General features: G+C 34.5%; 1 protein-coding gene across 2 annotated transcripts in view; it reads left to right on the top strand.

Annotated features, from left to right (window-relative positions):
* The window catches only part of LOC111780422 (vacuolar protein sorting-associated protein, putative (DUF1162)), a 55,733-nt gene that overhangs the window by 19,096 nt on the left and 18,373 nt on the right, over window positions 1-18,264 (top strand). The window contains exons 9-23 of one of the 2 annotated variants that reach the window (XM_087119671.1): window positions 620-688; window positions 776-855; window positions 2,467-2,616; window positions 3,392-3,455; window positions 6,026-6,127; window positions 8,524-8,718; window positions 8,784-8,911; window positions 10,566-10,716; window positions 12,695-12,787; window positions 12,895-12,996; window positions 13,655-13,713; window positions 13,837-13,936; window positions 16,242-16,427; window positions 16,515-16,631; window positions 17,745-18,028. In XM_087119671.1, coding sequence (XP_086975797.1) covers window positions 620-688; window positions 776-855; window positions 2,467-2,616; window positions 3,392-3,455; window positions 6,026-6,127; window positions 8,524-8,718; window positions 8,784-8,911; window positions 10,566-10,716; window positions 12,695-12,787; window positions 12,895-12,996; window positions 13,655-13,713; window positions 13,837-13,936; window positions 16,242-16,427; window positions 16,515-16,631; window positions 17,745-18,028 — 1,880 coding nt within the window. Of the gene's footprint in view, window positions 1-619; window positions 689-775; window positions 856-2,466; window positions 2,617-3,391; window positions 3,456-6,025; window positions 6,128-8,523; window positions 8,719-8,783; window positions 8,912-10,565; window positions 10,717-12,694; window positions 12,788-12,894; window positions 12,997-13,654; window positions 13,714-13,836; window positions 13,937-16,241; window positions 16,428-16,514; window positions 16,632-17,744; window positions 18,029-18,264 lie in introns of those variants that run through there. The other variant, XM_023660822.2, reaches the window with a different exon arrangement.

Genomic DNA, 18,264 nt, shown 5'->3' with positions numbered 1-18,264 from the left:
AAAGCTAAACCAAAATCCTTGTACCACTTTCATCTCTAACTTGCTTGAAGAAGTTTGCACTAGAAGAAACGAAAGATCAATTTCTTTCTTCCATAACAGGCACACAAAAGAGAGGAATAATAAACTGTTTCTTAACATCCTCAGGAAATAAATATATCATCTTCAAATCAAATAGTCAAGTACTTATTTTCAACACAACTCCTTTCTTCCAAAATAAGAACCAAAAAAAAAAAAAAAAAAAAGAGACATAAAAATCGAGTGGGATTCATTCAGGTGGCAATGGGACAAATGACGAAGAAATTGGCAAAGATACAGATAGATGGGGAAGAAAATGACAACTGAGGAAGGAGGTGTCGATATCAAAAGTAGCGATGGTGGATGACTTCTAAAGCTTGGGCTCGGGAACCTAACGCATGGGAGAACGTATACTGAAGGTGAAGGAAAAGGGACGGTCAGGAAGAGTTAGGTCCCGTGGCTAGGATTTCTAAGTCCATTGAGAGAGGGAGATAAATAGTTCGTTAGCAATTTCTCATTTTTTTTAATGCTTACCGTTGTTTTTTTTAATGATTTTGTTGACTATTGATTAAAATTGTCATGAAGTTCTTATGTCATTTTATAGGTTAACAGATCAGGAAAGATCGATAATAGCACTCCACAATATTCTGTGAATGCTGACTTAAGCAGCCTGGTTGGTGCATTGTCCTCTAATTTTCCCATTGTTTTAGAAAAAGTTTCGATTATACTTGTGGAAATAATTGCTTGTTTTTCCTTTTAGGTCTTCACGTTGAATGACGTTCAATTGCAGCAAATATTGAATTTGTGGGATTATCTTTCCATATGCCGATTAAGAGATAAGTAAGTCAAGTGTTTTTGTTAGATGTAGCGTATCTATTGCTTGAAGATTTACCTATGGCTTTGAAGCTGTTATATTCGCCAACTTAGGTCTTTTTTGTTATTTTTTTCTTGTCCTTTTGTAATTACTTTACGTTTTTTTTTTTTTTTTTTTTTTTTTTTTTTTTTTTTTTTGTTATTGTTTTGTTTAGTTTGTTAAAAAGAAATCAAGTGGCCATAATTTTTTTTCTTTTGATATGAGATTGCATGATTGTAGTGAGGTCTTTTTGTTATCACTTCTGTCAGTTGAGGCCGTGAGAGCACATAACTTATGCATACTCTATCCCCTTGGAGCACTTCCTTAGGCGTTGCTTGCTCTCTCGTGCTCACTTCTCTTGGAGATCTTCCACGAGCATTGCTCGTTTCTCTCATGTTCTCTCCTCTTGGAGTGTATGGTTTAGTTGGTAACTCTGCGGCAGTATGGATGTGAAGTTGTGGATATTGAGCTTGTGGTGATCGTTAGACACTAGTTTCGGAAGTAGTAGTTGCAGCTAACAGTGATGGTGGTTGCGGTGGCTTCTGGCTTGCGGAATGGATGGATGAGTGGTAAGAAAAAAGAACTTGCTAATGGATGGCTTGCGGAATGGATGAGAAAAACTTTCTAAAGTTGGGAACGCAGAAGCAGAGGCAGTGCGCTTCTGCTACAATGAATATGAGCTGGGCTGGCTAGTCTATTCTTTCCAAGAAAGAAAAAAAAAAAAAAATTGTTGAACTGTAAAATGCTGGTGGATTTGAGGCAGTTTGCAGAAGCAGAGGCAGTTCCTTTTTTTCGTTTTAGTTTGTTATCACATCTGAATGAAAATTGGTCACGGTAACAGCAACTATGAAGGCTCCAAATTGAACTTATCACGATGGAATATCGGCAGTTACAAAGGTTTCACTGATTGAGTTTGGGCTTTGGTTCTAATCAGATTTTCCAGAATTGAAAAACTCTAATACCATGTTGCAAGTCTAAATTAGCTTGCTGTTTTTTTTTATTTATTTTGAGAGAATAACCTAACACTTTTTTAATCATTAGATAATCTAAATAATCTAAATACCCTAGATTGTGGGTGATAAATTAGGGAGTTCAGCTACTTGCCTTATTTAATGGAATTACACAAATATCCTTCACACTCCCCAAATAATAGATATTATTTATTCGCAATTTGGATACTAACTCATGAATTACACAAATATCTCCTAACTTAAAGGCTAATCTTTCGACAAAAACCACTACAAATGTTTCTTTAGAATGACTTCGGATTATTTTAAACTTCACTGTCTCTGGGAAAACTAATCAGCAGGAGAGCAAAGGGATGTAGGCAGGTTGAAATAGTCAACATGCAAAAAAGGATGGGAGGGAATATGAGACGCCATTTCCTTCTAAAATTTAAATGTTGCAATTAAGTTTGAATTTGGTGTGCTAGGTGACCAACTGATCATGCCGTCCTTTTATTGTCAATCTTTTTACTCGTTTTTATCATGGTGCTGTGGTTTGCTCTGACTGATATTTTTTAGTTGTTCTTAACTGCAGTTACACCTTATTCATATAATGGCCATGTATCACAGTCCACCTAACCTCTTATTCTGCAGGTATGGAAGATTTCGCCCCTGGTGCTACCCCTTGTCAAGGAAAGTTAAGGGTTGGCAAATATTATGGTGGCATTATGCACAACAATCTGTCTTGTTAGATGTACGAAAGAAATTAAAGAAATGTTCATGGAGATATTTTGGACAGAGACTGTAAGTTTATAATTATCATTATTTTTCAACAAGAATCAAACTTTTCATTGATTAGAATAAAATGTTCAACATGCAAACTTTCCGTTGAGATGGTAAGTTTTTATTTATTATTTGTGTATGCATTTGCATTTAATACTTTTAAATGTACATACATTTATTTTATGTATGTGTAGTGTAGAAATTGTTTGTTGTTTTTTGCATGTTGTTCACACAGTCGAATGCAAATAAGCTGTAAGCCTGTGAAATATGATGTTTTGTACATTTTTATTTTTTCAATGATAAAAGTGACATCCAGATTTGTCGATTTGGAAAAAAAAAAAAAAAAAAAAAAAAGCTGATGGGAAAATTATAAACAAATTAGTAAATAACCCAGCATATTACTTATATCATTTTGACCCACCTTAAAATCTCAACTCTAAAGTTCAACCCAGTCCTAAAAACCCATCTGAAGGATTGAAAGGAATCATGATGCTGCGTCTTGCTCTGCTACATGTACATTTCATATGTTAAATTTTTACTTTTTTACAAATTCTGTATAAATAAATACTTAGACATACTCTAAATTAGGGGAAGAAAGTATCCCGTGTCTGTGTCTGTGTCCTCCTACTCATTGAGAAATTGTTATGTTCTCGTGTCTGTGTCATGTAGTATTCCTGCCCCATGTCGTTGTCAATGCCTCTCCATGGAGTTATGTCCGACTATCTTTCTCGTTTTATATTTTACATTCCCAAGTCTTTCTATTTGATTGTTATTAATATTTATTTCTCAACTACAGAACCTATCGTCGGAGGTATGTCAAGTTTTACAAGAAAAAGTTAGAGTTTCTTCACAATGACCAGGTAATTAGATCCTTTTCCTTTTCCTTTTCTTAGAATACTGTGGAAATTGAGCAGAAAAGGCAGACTGTAATTGTTTCTGCTTAACAACTAACCCAAAAAATTCCACCTATGCGTTGAAATAGGAAACCGCTGCTATTCTAGTTGTTTTTTTTTTTTTTTTTTTAATGAGGTTCAAACTTCTCATCGATGTGTTCAAGGATACTATCCTCTAGAAGGCCTAAGGGAATGGTTAACTAACAAGGGTAATACATCCCAATTAAGAAAAATGTCGTTAAGGCATAGTTATTAAACAATGAAGGTAAAGATCAGCGATTAAAAGATTTAATCTTCGTCAAATCAAATTGTTCGCTCCAAGCGAAGAGCTTATCTTCCAAAAAATATTTAAATTACGTTTCAACCATAATTCTAAATGGCTAAACTAATAAATATACCCATAAGCTTTGTGCTTTGTCTAAAAAATACCTCTAAACTTTCAAATGTTTCAATAATATCCTTAAACTTTCAAAAAGTTTAAAAAATACCGTTTTGGATGTCAACGATTAGTACTTTGATTCAAAAATACCTTTGAGTGTTTCAAAAATATCCTTGAACTTTAAAAAGTTTCATTAATACCCGTTAACTTTTTTAAAAAGTTCAAAAATACCCTTACCATTAATACCATGTTTAAAAAATAACCATGAAATTTAAAAGTAGCATTAGCACCCTTAAGCCTTATAAAAAAAGTTTTTACTATCAATATATGGATGAAACGTCTATCTACAGCTCATAGATCATCTACAAACTTTTTAATTTTTTTCCTAAAAGTTTAAGGGTGTTAAAATTACTTTTGAAAGATCTTGGGTATTTTTGAACCGCGGTACTAACGGTTTTGCCCATATACTAAGGGTAAGGGTGTTTTTGAAGTTTTTAAAAGAGTTTAAGAGTGTTTTTGAAGTTTTTAGAAAAGTATAAGAGTATTAATGAAACTTTTGAACATTCAAGAGTATTTTTGGAACACTTTTGAAAGTCAAAGGGTATTTTTGAAACCCTTTTGGAAGTTCAAGGGTTTTTTTTTAAAAATAAAACATTAATGGTTTCCACTCAAAACTAACCGTAAGAGTATTTTTGAACTTTTTCTTTCGGAAAGTTTAAAAGTATTTTTTTTTTCAGAAAGTTTAAGAGTATTTTTGAAACTTTTGAAAGTTCAAGGTTATTTTTGAAATAGTGCAAAGTTTAGGGGTATTTTTATTAATTTAGCCATTCTAAAATGATGTTTTGATTGTGTTAACCAAATTGAAATAAGCTTGAGGGTCAAGATAGGACTAACAAGAAAGAAACTGAGACAAATTAGAGGAAGAATCTGATCCAAAAACCCAGTGGAGAGAGATTAGCAGAATCAGTTATAACTCAAAGTTTCACTACAACTTGTTTTTTTCCTTGGGTTTCATTATTAACATTTCAAGGGATTATTGAGGTCCAATCTAACTTGGGAGAAATCGTAAAGAATGTAAAACAGTTTTTAATAAACGGGCAAGAATTCAATAAATGGAAGAATCATGGGTTATGTAGAAAAGGTTCAAGAAAATATAGAATTCACCCATGAATGCGAAATTGCACAGGAAACCCACATAGTTCTCAACAACCCTTATGTTCAAAACCCCACAGAAAAGTGTGCGAAGGGAAAGAAGATAAGTCGTGCAAGGATGAGGACTAGTTGTGTGAAGAACAAGAAAGATCTGACAATGAAAACACAAACATAAGCGAAGTGCAGTCATGAGATTTTTGGACAGGCGGGAAGTGCAACACTCAATGTGATTTGAAACGCTAAGCAAAGAAGACACGATTGAAGAAGGAGCTTTCAAATCATGTGATGGTGAAGGCGAATCAAGCAAACAAGACACGATCAAAGATGGAGGCCATAGGTCTTTTTTTGCCTGAATCCTGTGACCTTGAGTCGGAGGAGAACCTAACCTAAATGTAGCAACACACTACCTTACTTTTGGCCCAATAGTGGTGTGTTCTTTGGCAGCAAGAGTGGATCTTGATTATTTTGGGGCTTGCTAGCTTATTTACTCTCTTTGGAGTCGATGCTTTATTTTGTTGAGGTTGCTGTGGTTCGTAATATGGTTCTTTTACGAAGAGATGGTGATGAACTTGCCGTTTCGTGACAAGGGAAGGATCTTGTGGCAGGCTTGTTAGTTTGCTATATCGTTGGGATTGTGGATTGAGAGAAACTATAGAATTAGAAGGACAAAGTGGTTATCATCCTCTTATATTGGAGCCCCTTCTGGTAGGTAGTTAAGGGCTTGTTTTTTTTGTATGTCTTTGTGTATTCTTTCATATTTATCAATGAAAGCTCAACTTCTTATTAAAAAAGGCAATGTTGGGAGAATTGATTTTTATTCGGAGAATTGATTTTTATTCACTTCTTGATTATTCAGACTCTGCTTATTTCATTGTAGTAGAAATAGAAATGGGGGATCTCATTTATATATTTAATCGGATATTGGGATTTATCATCGATTCTTACAACTTCTGTGTGTTAGCTATTTTGTTTATACTCTGATACGTCCATTTTTTCTATTTCTCAGTCAGTTGATGACTACATTCTCAAAGAATTGGAGGCGATGGAGAAGGAATCAGATATAGAAGATATTTTAAGTTATAGATCTGCTGCTGAATGTGAGTTACAGGTAAGATGAAATGATGGATTAAGTAAGAAATAATACTGATACTTAAATCATCTTCATGTCTTCTATTTTACTTGGCCATATCAATTAGTTCCTGTGGACTTCTTCTCCTGTGATGTCCCCTTGGTTGGGGAGGAGAACAAATCACCCTATATAAGGGTGTGGAAACCTTCCCCTAGCAGACGCGTTTTAAAGCCTTGAGGGGAAGCCCGAAAGGGAAAGCCCAAAGAGGACAATATCTGCTAGCGGTGGATCTGGGTCGTTACATCTCTCCCCTCCCTAGCTTCTTCTCCACCACAACCCCATCTTCACTCCTGACCGTTGGAAGAAGTGAAAAAAAAGAAGGAAAAATCGGTGGCTTGCAGCAGATGGTGTTCGATGAGATAAAGGTGGGGAGGGGAGAGAGGAAAATGAAGTTCTAAAATTAATTTTTTTTGAATATTTAAAAAAGTTATGTTTTTGACCTATCTCCGCTTCACAAATACACAATTAATATTTTTATGCCACAATACTCCAAATATAAATAAAAAAGATGTCCAGCCAGCCTTGTATGACAGAAAATTAACAAAAGGACCTAAAGTGTTAACGATAGGGACCATAAAAACCATTTTCTCAAACAATCGGGGTTAATATATTGAGTTTTGAAATTCGATGACCAAAATGCTAACAAACTCAAACTTCAGGGACCACAAATGTAACTTTTTCCAAAATCAAAGATGGACTCATTTGTAAAGACTCAAGCTAACTTTCCTTCCCTGTCAACCAAAGTATCGCCTTTGAGACATTTGACCAAAGCACCTTAGCTTTATCCTTAAGCCACCATGCAGAAAGAGCATCAACCGACCAATCCTCTAATGCCTTTGGTTATGCACTCCTGTGTTTCAGATATCATACTTTGGACGCCAACTTCCAATGAAGTAGTAGGTGGGAGGGAGACTCTTCGTTTCTTTTACATAAAACACACATCTGAGGTGATAATTGATCATAAGGGTTCCTTTTCTGCACCCTATCCACAGGATATATGTTGCACTACTGCCTAGAGGAATAACTGAATTTTTCCTGGGACTATACCTTCCCAAATTAGATAACGCAGCTCCATGTTCGAAATCCTCTTCTTCTTTTTTTTTTTATTATTTTATTATTTTTTATTTTTTTATGGCAAAGCTAACAGAGCTGACTTCACTGAAAATAGGCCACTGCCTTCGAAATTGCCAAGGATGATCAGTTGCCGTGACCTAACTGTTTCCCACTCTAATTCTCTATCAAACAGCCTCCTTCTAAGCTTGTGATCCTAATTAACGGTCAACGGGATTCCACAGCTCCTTTTTAATCTCCTTTGCACTTGAAATACTTAAGATTGAGTGGAACCTCAAATTCAGCGGTTGATTACTGATCCAGTGGTCTCTCCAAAAGGAAATTCTATTACCATTGCCCAACTTGAATTTCACCTTCTGCCAAAAGAAATGACTTGTTGTCTCAATTTGTTAAAGATGGTCTCTCACAAACTGTGCCCCATACTTGCGTTTAATCACCACCCTCCAAAGGGCTTCTTCTGTTTCAAATGTCCACGTTCATTTAGTGAAAAAAAAAGTTGTTGCTGTAAGGTTTGCTATTTTAGATATTCCAAAAAGCGAGGGGTGGTAACTGTTTTCCAATTTACTCGTGGCTTCCTTTCGTATCCTAGTTCCCTTTCCACAAAATGTTTCTGAAAACTTTCTCCATATTTTTCCAAACCTTACAGGAATTCTGAAAATAGACCAGAAATTGGAAGGAATGCTAGCCAGGACCAAGGTTCGAACTATCACGGGCTTGATTTTATGGAAATGTTTTCCAATTTACTCGTGGCTTCCTAGGGACTTTTCTACCGGCATGTTAAATAATGCTTGAAAATAATAAAGAAAGCCATAGATATATTCTTTCAAATTTTATTAAAGTTTAAAACATAACTGAAATTTTAAGTCTGGGATCCCAAAACGCAGTAACACTTGGAAAGAAAATCAGAATATCTTAATTTTTTTTTTTCCTGCAAACGAATAGATGATTGAAAATAACACAAGTTCTATAATGAGAGATTCCTTAAGCTGTTCATTAACATAAAGGAATTGGAGTTTACATCACTTTCTCTTAGCCATATAAACTTCATCTTCTTCAGCCATATTTGCTGCTCCACTCACCACTCTGATGAGCGATGATTTTATTTTATTTTATTTTAAAATTTATTTTGTAGTTTTTTCTTGGAATTTTAATGGTTGACCATCTCTTTTACCTGTTCTGAATGAATTCATTTCTCTAAAATTTTGTGGAAGAATTTTACTGTTGTAGCAAATTAATTTTTATTGCTGTTCTTTATTAATCTCATTTTCTATCTTATTTAAACTTATTGTAAATGGATCAACTAGCATCTATTTGGCAGTTTGGGGCCAGAAATGGTAATGACTGGTACACAAACAGCTGCTGAGAAGTCTCAAGTTGATGACCGTGCCATGGGAAAACCTCGAGGATGGCTTAACTGGCTATCCCTTGGTATGTTAGGTGCTGGTGGTACTGAAGATTCAAGTCAATTTGCCGGTGTTATTTCAGATGATGTTGTAAAGGTATTTGTCTTTGTTTTTTCTTTGTCTGTGGCAGACAACATACTTACTTCCGCTTTTATTTCTAGGACATATATGAGGCTACCAAATTCCACCCTCTGGCTTCATCTACTGTCAGTGCGGCTGATGAAGAAAGGATCTGTTTTTGTTCCATCAAAATTGACATTCATCAGATCTCAGCAACCTTGCTGAGCATGTATGATTTCCAACCTTCTTGAATCTCAGTAATAATAGACTTAATTGTGTCATAAGCGCAAGACTGTTGCATTGGACCTGAACAAAATGAGAGCATTCATTTGTAACTTTATGGTCTTTTTATTCTTATTTTATTGGTAGAAAAAGAGAAGCAAGAATGAGATATATATATTTTAAACGTAAATCTCCCTCTGTGATGTGAAAAAGAAAAATACAGAGAGAAGTTGTAAATATCTTTTGGCATATGCAATCGATTTGCATTTGAAACTCTCTCATTGCTGAATTTCTAGGCTATCTTTGGTAAATTTGTAAAAATATTTTTCTTTTTTTCATTGCTTTCCTCTGAAACCAAAATTAGAATTCTTATTCAGAAGTAGCCTTGTTTCTTTAAGTCAATTAATAACTAAAACATGTTTCCTATGAAATTGTCAAATTTTGAAGGCAGAGCTGCAATTCTTTGTTCTTTCCTTTTTTAATAAAATTTTTAAAACAAAACAGACCTTTTCATTGATTGATGAAGATATACAAAATATTTAGGGAAACTACCTCCAAAAGGAGAAAAAGGCAACTACTAGCCAGAGAAAATAGCCCCTAATGTAATCATTGAAAAACACGAAACCTAGCACCATCAAACTAACTAGAAATTCAAAAAGAGGAACTAAAAGACTCCTGCCTAACTATCAAAAACCAAACGGCAGACCAGCAGACCAAAATCCCTAAAAGAAATGAATCTTATCTAAGCACACCTTACCCTCTTGGTCTCGGAAGCCACAATTTTTTCTTTATGCTCAATAGAAGCAAGAGGAATGCCAACTCTATCAAAATAATCCGATTGATTTCGGTCTTTAAGATGAAAAGAACTGAGGATGTTCGATCATCAGTTGGGTAACCCTTCAATAGAACCATCTTCATTGAGGATAAAGACGCAAAAAGAACTTCTGATCAAAACATGATCTTCAACCTTGTTGAACATTGATATTGAACCACCTTCAAAGAACGATCTAGACTGAAAGCATTTGAAACCAATAATTAATACTAACATTATGTTGTCTAAAGATGTTATTTTTCTTTTGACGTTTCAAAATACTACCATAGTTCTTAGCTGCCTAGTGAAATAGGAAACTTGACCTTAAATGTTATAGCCTATTTAAGGTGGTGGCATGAGTCCATCAAGTGGCATATCAATTGGAACTACCTCTTCTGCTGCTGCTATGCTAGAATCAGAGTGACAACCTCAAAGTAGGTCTTATGGTTTAACATTGTTATATTTCGTAGATCCTCCAATTGTTATTTCTTTGGTAGTAAATAAGATAACAAAATAATTAATTGTTGCCAACATGAGCATAATTCAACTGTCATAAAACATATACTCTTGACCAAGAGGTAAAGTTCGAATCCCCACTTCACATGATGTTGAACTAAAAAAAAAAAAAATCTTCAGGTATATGATTGAATAAGTTGGATCGATCTCTTCATGAATGGCATCTTCCTATTGATGCAATGGATTAATTGATCTCTTCATGAAAAGTCATGCCCCTGTTACTAAGTTTTGTTGACTGATAAATGCAAATGGCTATTATTATTTTGATTTGATAGGATATGCTGATCCTTTTTCCATCTACCATACTGTCTATAATGTAATCTTTTTTGCTTAGGAAATACGGTCAAGAAGTTGCAAAGATGATATTCATCAAGACAATGGTGGAGTGTAACATTTGGGTAGAATCTGCAACCATCAATTTATTGGTCAATTCGATCCAGATGGTCAATCCACTGAACCAGAGAGTTCTAATTTTTCTAAGAATGGTTGTGTCTCATTTCTTCTTTGTCAAGATTAGCTTTCTTTTTCTATCTTCTGATTAAAATTAAACGGCGATTTTTTGTACCTTTAGTATATAAGTTCATTAGAAGATGTCTATATGTTCATTAGTTAGGTGATTGGTAGTACGTTTGAGAATATGCATATATTTTTACAAGAAACTAGACTATTCATTGAAGAAATGAAACGTGACTAATGTTTAAAGGTACGAATTCCAAAGATCCTTGACAAAGGGAGTGATAGAAAATGAAAACACAACAGTACATAGGAAATAAAAATGCTTCCCAATTCAAACAAATATCTTGTTAAGAAAATCTAGAAAAGAGATTAGAAAGAGAACATGAAGAAGCCTTGAACCTAGCGGATTCTTTTTTTATTTCTTGATCAGAGACAAAATTTTCATTTACTGATGAAAAGGAAGAAAATGTTGAGAGATAAAATCTCCCAAAGGGAGAGAAAGAAAAACAAGAAGAGAACCAACAGGACCAAAATCTAGAACTCTTGGGAACTAGAAACATTGACCAAAAATAATAGCTGCAACAAACAGAATACTTGGAAGAGAACAATGGCTTAAAAGCAAGTCAAAGATACTGATCAACACTAAGAGCTTCAAACAAAGACTGTAGACCAAGCTGAGACAACAATTATGGATCGTCTGAGACAGCAGAGAAAAATTTGAATCACCAAACAGAACTACCAGGTAGAACCTTTGACTGATACAAAATCCTTCCAATCAACAAGAAAGACCAACAAAACACCGATAAACCATAGGAGCAGCCAAAGTTCCACTATAAAGAAATAACAAAAAATTGAGTGGCCATCAATCATCACAAAGCCTGCAAAACCAACAAACAATACAGGGCCACTTAAGAATATTGCACAAAATACATGGATTTCCAATACATAAGCTTTAGTTTCATACATCTCAAGGCCACACATCTTTATGAAAGATGAGAAATTGTCTTTGAGGAGAACATGTGAAATTGCTTGTTCTCAAAGTTCCTTGGATTATGTTCCATCCAAATTTCTGAAATTTGGTCTTTGACAGTATTGACCCATAATATGTATGCTTGCAAAGACATTGAAGGCCCAATAATGAACTCAAGAACATCACATGTGGTGTTATTTGAAAACACTCGCAGGATATAAATTTTTTTTGAAGGCACTGTTCCAGCAGGCCAAAGAAAAGGGACAACCATAAAAACAAATGATTAATCATTCCCATCCTCCTAACAAAGAGAGTAAACCAAGTGCATTAATTTAGGCTACTGATAAGAATAATCCAAATAAGAATGTCTTGATTCTTGGATAATAGTTAGTGAAGTGTGATTGCAACATTAGTGTAGTTTTATGGTTGACGTGAATAGAATGCTTGAAGATGTGGTTCTAATTTTTAGAGTCTGATATATGGAGATTTTCATTGGACTATGCAGTTTTCTTTTGATTATTTTGCATTTCTTTCGAAATCATTGAGTTAGAAGTATGTTATAGCCCAAACAAATTTTTGTTTTTTGAAATAAGTACGTTATATCCCAAACAAATTCATGTTTTTTTTTTTTTGATAGAAGAGACTAAATTTTTCATTGAATTAATGAATCAAGAAAACTCCCGGTCGAAATGAGACTATCTTTACTACATTACTAATTCTACTATTCTGATTCTAGTTCTATATTGCATTTGCAATAATCTAAAACTCATTAATATAATATTTTAATTTGTATTTAAAAGAGAATCAAATCTCAATTTTATAGCAATATCAGTTAAACATATTAGAAGATAGATGTTAAATCTTAACAAACTGGTTGCTTCTCTAACTTGAATTACTTCTCATATATAGCTAGAATGATAGAATTGGCTATACAAGTTATAACTTAACATACAGAAACCTAAGAGAATAGTATAAATGGAATATCTAATAAATACTTTTTGGTTTACTTGTGCTTTGCTTTTGTTTCTTCTATGCAGCCTCAATGTGAGAAATATGTTGAGACTGGTGCTCCTTCCTGTAGTTTCCAAGTTGACGTTTCACCCAAACATGAGGTTAACCTGTCTGTAAAGGTGCTATTACTTGATATGCTTATTTGACGCTGAAATAAAGAACCATCTTTTTCGTTATCTTTGAAGTTTGTTACTATTCAGTGATATTTCCTGTATACTACTTGCAGGTGACGCTGAATCCATTAGATGTTACTTACGATGCCAAGTTTTTTCTTTATTTGTTCGAGTTTTTTGATGGATTCAAGTCCTTCGAATCTCTTCACACAAGGGTAAGGTTGTTTGCTTCTTGGTTAAATATGTATTAACCTCAATCAATTCCTTCAGCTGTTTTCTATTTCTGTGCACAAGTTTGTTTAGAAATGTTAGTAGGAATATGTGACCTAGACCTACCTATGATTCCATTTTGTGTTAAATACTGTGGTGAACTTTTCAGATGTTAGTGACTGTCCGATTGGTAGTATCAGTAGCTTCGATCAAATATTCAAAAAAAAATGAGATGACCTTTCCGAAGATCCAATTGTTTTAGTGTTTAAGTATTTCAAAAGGAAATTTATTTACCGTTAATTGATGATTTCAGCAATATGGAAGCTCCAAATCTTTTTTTAGATATTTTTGATGCCCTTTCCCATTTCCGTAGCTTGCAGTTGGCCTTCTGTATGAGTAGAGTTTTTTTAGTGGCTTTGATAAGAGTTGGAGCAGTCTCTCTAGTTGAAGTTGTTGGTTATTTCCTTGGGTAGGGTAGCCTTCTTGTAGTTTTTTTTAAGTCATTGGGCATAAGATGAATGTCAAGGTAGTTGTAACTTCAGTCATTTGAACGGCCTCAAAGGTCATTTTGGATGATGATTTCCATATATTTACCTCCAACCCATTGATCGTGTATATGCTTTAGTAGGCTTGTAATTGATTAAAGGCCATTTTTGCCTACAGGCTCTTTTAACTCTAAATGGAATTGAAAATGCCAAAGCTCGATTGCTATCCAAAGCTCAGTAAGTTTAACTCATATAATTGTTGCATGACTTGGCAATTCAGCAATTATTGTAGCCTATATCCATTTCATCTTATTTATTCCATTTGTGCACTGTCATGTTTTGTTGTTTCTAATCCTCCAGATGCATAATGTCGGAGTATAAGAAAGTGATGTGGGACATTACTGTCAATGGAATTACAGTCCATGTTCCTTGGAATACACCTTCAGAACAAAATAACTTGGTAAATGTCCTTTTTGCTCCAAGAATATGTACACTTTTGTGGGAATGCACTTTTAGGCGTTTCCATTAAACACACCTGAAGTTTACTGTGTTGAGTGAAATGATTATTTTTGTCCTTAATTTTCATTAAGATAATCATAAAGAAGAACTTTTGGTTTATATTCTTTTCTTATTACCTGTAATTATTAAATTATTGTGATAGTTTCCTTTTTGTAATGGATCTCACCTCACCTGAGGTGGCCTTATTTTTCCTCTCAAAATTGATAACATTTGATACTGGAAGTAAATATTTTTTGGAAACAGCCAATTGTTAAAAAGTGTTTCCCTTGAGTCACCAAATCTGGAAAGTTAACAAATAATGGATTGGTGAAGAATTATAAGTTAACAAATAATTTATTTGTTTGGAAAGAAAAGATTAAGAAAATATACACAGAAGGACTCTGCGGTTTGCCTATGATGTACTTGGTGCATTCTTTGTGAATCCCGAGATTACTATTCTCTGGCAAAAGATGCCTCTATGAAACCTGGAATAAGTACTTTCTGAATTATAAGTTAACAAATAATTTAGTTGGTTGGAAAAAAGATAAAGAAAATATACACAAAAGGTCTCTGCAGTTTGCCTATGATGTACTTGGTGCGTCTCTTTGTGAATCCCAAGATTACTATTTTCTGGCAAAAGATGCCTCTATGAAACCTGGAATAAGTACTTTTTTTTTATAAGAAACATCAAGTAACAGTTCACCAAAAGGGTAAAGACAACAACCTAAGGGCTAGGGGATGAGGGAGTCCTCTCCGAAGGAACTCCTTACAAATAGCTTGCCAATCCAAATGTATTACAAAAACTTTTTGTTATAGCTATGACACCACCAAGAGGTATTTATAACTGTACACCATCCCAAAAACTCAAAAGATGAAGACATATCTTCAAAAAGCCATCTGTTTCTCACCCGCCACAAGCTCCACAAAAGAGCTCTAGAATCAAACCTTTAAAGGATCCCACCTTTGTCTTTCAGCCTCCAACCACCCAAAGATTCTAACAATCAACCATCCACCTTATCCAGAAAACGCAAGTGCAATTATAAAAAGCCAGCAGCTTAAAGCAGCCACGTCTAGCAAAGGGCAAAGCAGAAAAACATGGTCTATAGGTTCCTCACTGCCAGGGTTCAAACGGAAGGACCAAGAACAAGAGAAGGATTCATTCTTTGGGTCCTTTCGTGCGTATTCAGACTTTTATGTACCAACAAAAAAAAAAAAAAAAAAAAAAAGACCTTCACCTTCTTGGGAATTTTCAAAATCTAAACTAACTTTGACAAAGAGTACTTTAATGCTGGTCTCACAGTTTTTAATCTAAAGAATAGGCATTTGATTGAAAAAGAGCCCGAGGGACCAAGAGACCAGCGAAGATTGTCTTTAGCCACCCCTTACCGGATGCCCCCCAGTTTGGTCATTAACCCTACTTAGCTCTAAACTTCCCTATCGAAAATTCCTCTTATTCTGCTTAAGTTCCACATTCCTTGGTCATTTCCCCAAGAATCTGCCACTGTAGGAATCTGTTTTAGAGAGACTACGGATGTCTGGAAACTCATCTTTAAGGGGGAGGAACCGATCCAAGCATCATTTGAGAACCTTATACGTTGCTCATTCCCTATTCCTTACTTCGAAGCTGCTGAACTTTTCAAACAAAAGAACTGACTCAGCAATGTCAAACCAAGGTTTGTTATAAGAGATTTCTTGAACATGGAAGCTTTCCAACTAAGCCTTATACCCACTAGCCACCACCTGCAATCGCCTTATCCTCCTTATCAAAATTGTCAGATTTGGCACAATGGTAATTACCTATCGGTCTTCAGAATAAGTAGTAAAATACCTATCTGTCTTGCGTTCCTATATTTACGCATTTGTTTTTAGAATACATAGTAAAATGGTCAAATTAGGCACAATGGTAATTAGAGATTTATTATTTTCACTGTTGAAGGAATCATCTTAATTATGTATGTGTAAACCCTAGCCTTAATTTAAGTAATACGTGTGTAATCCGATTAAATAAACAACTTAGTTTTGTATGTTGTTATCTAGTATCTAGGTATTTAGTTAGCTTGTATTATGAAGACACATGTACATATCTTAAAATTAATAAGAATGTGATCAAGATAATTTACTTACACTTGTAACATTTACTTTTGTAAATGCATAGACAAAGAGGTAGAATTGGATTTAGCTAGAATCAATATTGTATTGCTACCATACTTCTATATGCATATACAGATTTCTCAGCTAAGTTCATCTTTCCATCCTGTTCCTGGCAGGTACTTCAACTGGGGGCTCTCTGTGTAACATCGAGATATGACTGGAGCTTACTAACTTCAAGATTTAAGGAACAATCTGTTATGGTACAACGTTTAAGTGATCCAATTTTGGCAGCTGATATTGCTTTTACAATTCAGCCTCAAAGTTTGTACGATTATTTTGATATCCAGCTACGGGATTTGGAGGTTACTATTCTTCATTTTTATGTTCTTTGCACTTATTTCATTGTTGTCATAAGAATATAATTTGAGATGAGAACCAATTTCCTGTAGATGGAGATCCAAAAGCCTTCTTATTCTCAGAGTATTCCTATTTTTGAGAAGTTCAGTGCTACTCTCGCCTTACGTTCCTGTCTGATCCCTAATGAATCGTCATTGAAACAGCTGGAGGTAATTTTCCTGCTTATTTAGTTTCCTGAACGCCACTTATCCCTTTTTGTCCTAGCCTGCCATTCATGTATGGCAAATGTATTTTTGTTTCATAATATGAAACGATGTGTAATTATACTTGACCAATGAATTTATTATGTGTAATAAACATGTCGATACCCATATGTTTTTCTTTTCATAAGAAAGTAATTTCATTGATAGGTGAAGCATGCATGGGCTTTATGTGAATGGTCTCCAATTGTGATAAATACGTAAAGAACATGGGTTCAATCCAAATTGACTACCTATCTAGAATTCTAGAATCTAAAACATCTTACAAGTTTTATTGGAAACCAAATATTGAAGGGTTAGTAAATTGTCGTACGAAATTCTTATAAAAAAAAAAGTTGTACTACGAAATTAGTTGAGGTGCATGCAAACTAGTTCAAAGCCCTCAATATTTGTCCACAAGTTTACTTTTAACAATATGAAAGAGTTGATCCAATGTCAAATCTCGTTTGGACGTATTTCGTAGTCTTCCTTGTTAATGTGAGACCAACCAAATCTTTCTTGTATTTTTCGTCCAGCCTTGCTGTAGCTTTAAATATGGTGCCTTATTGCACTTTGAACATATTTATTAAATTGAATAAAACACCAGCCCTTGTGTGCATCAAAGAACGAACTAAAAAAAGCTTTGTATGATCATTGAACTTCATTAAAAAACTTGATTCAGATCAACAGAAATAGAAAACCTAAAAAATGGATATTGTGTGCGTTTCAACTTTGAAGAGAGACACATCTAAACTCTAATTCACGACCATTTGAAGTTCGAGTAGTTAAGGTTCTCTTGCAAGTTGATTAAATTTCGAATTTGGAAATACAGGATGTGCGAAAAAAGGCAACCCATGGGTAAATATAATGGGGATTGGATAAATGAGTTTAAATAACATTGATTCCGACAATTAGTGGTTAAATTTAATTTTCAGGTTTGTCAGTAGCGTTTTGAACACATGGCAAACGTGGATCAGTTTTTTCATTTTTTATTTATCATAACTTTGCTTTATATTTGGGATATTTGTCTTTCGCATGCATCATCTTGCCATAATGAAACCTTCATCATTCATTTTCTTTCAGGTTCTTTTTCAAATGTCATCACTTCATGTACATTTCTCTCCATCAATATATGGTGCAGCTTTGGAGCTGGCTGTGTATTTACGTAATTTGATAGCAAACCACCCTGGCTTTGAAGAATCTGAAGATTGTGGACCACTTAACATGATTTCAAATGGACATGACAATCATTTTTTTGGTTACTCCATGTCTGTACTTCTCCATTCTGTCAGATTTGACATTGATCTAGAGAACGATGAAAAAAATGCTTCTGTCGTCATGCTTGCCCTAGACGATATAGAGATATGGTATACTTACAATTTATCAAGATGTGTGCATTTTCTTTTCCTAATTCTTCACACACTTAGTACTGTTGCTAGCGTTTTCTTACTATTTATCAAAATGCATAAAATTAAACACAAGTTCAAGTACTTTAGCTTTGAAAGATACACCCACTCTGTTCTCCTATCCTTGATCAACTGGGAAGGATGTGCCTCCCAGTTCGGGAAAGTTATTAATGGAAACAAAGGTTTCTCAAGTTTTT

The sequence above is a fragment of the Cucurbita pepo genome, chromosome 18 (assembly GCF_057944985.1).
Source record: "Cucurbita pepo subsp. pepo isolate OVF chromosome 18, ASM5794498v1, whole genome shotgun sequence".
Lineage (NCBI taxonomy): Eukaryota > Viridiplantae > Streptophyta > Magnoliopsida > Cucurbitales > Cucurbitaceae > Cucurbita > Cucurbita pepo.
The sequence above is the reverse complement of the archived record's forward strand: the minus strand, read 5'-3'. Positions and strand labels throughout refer to the sequence as shown.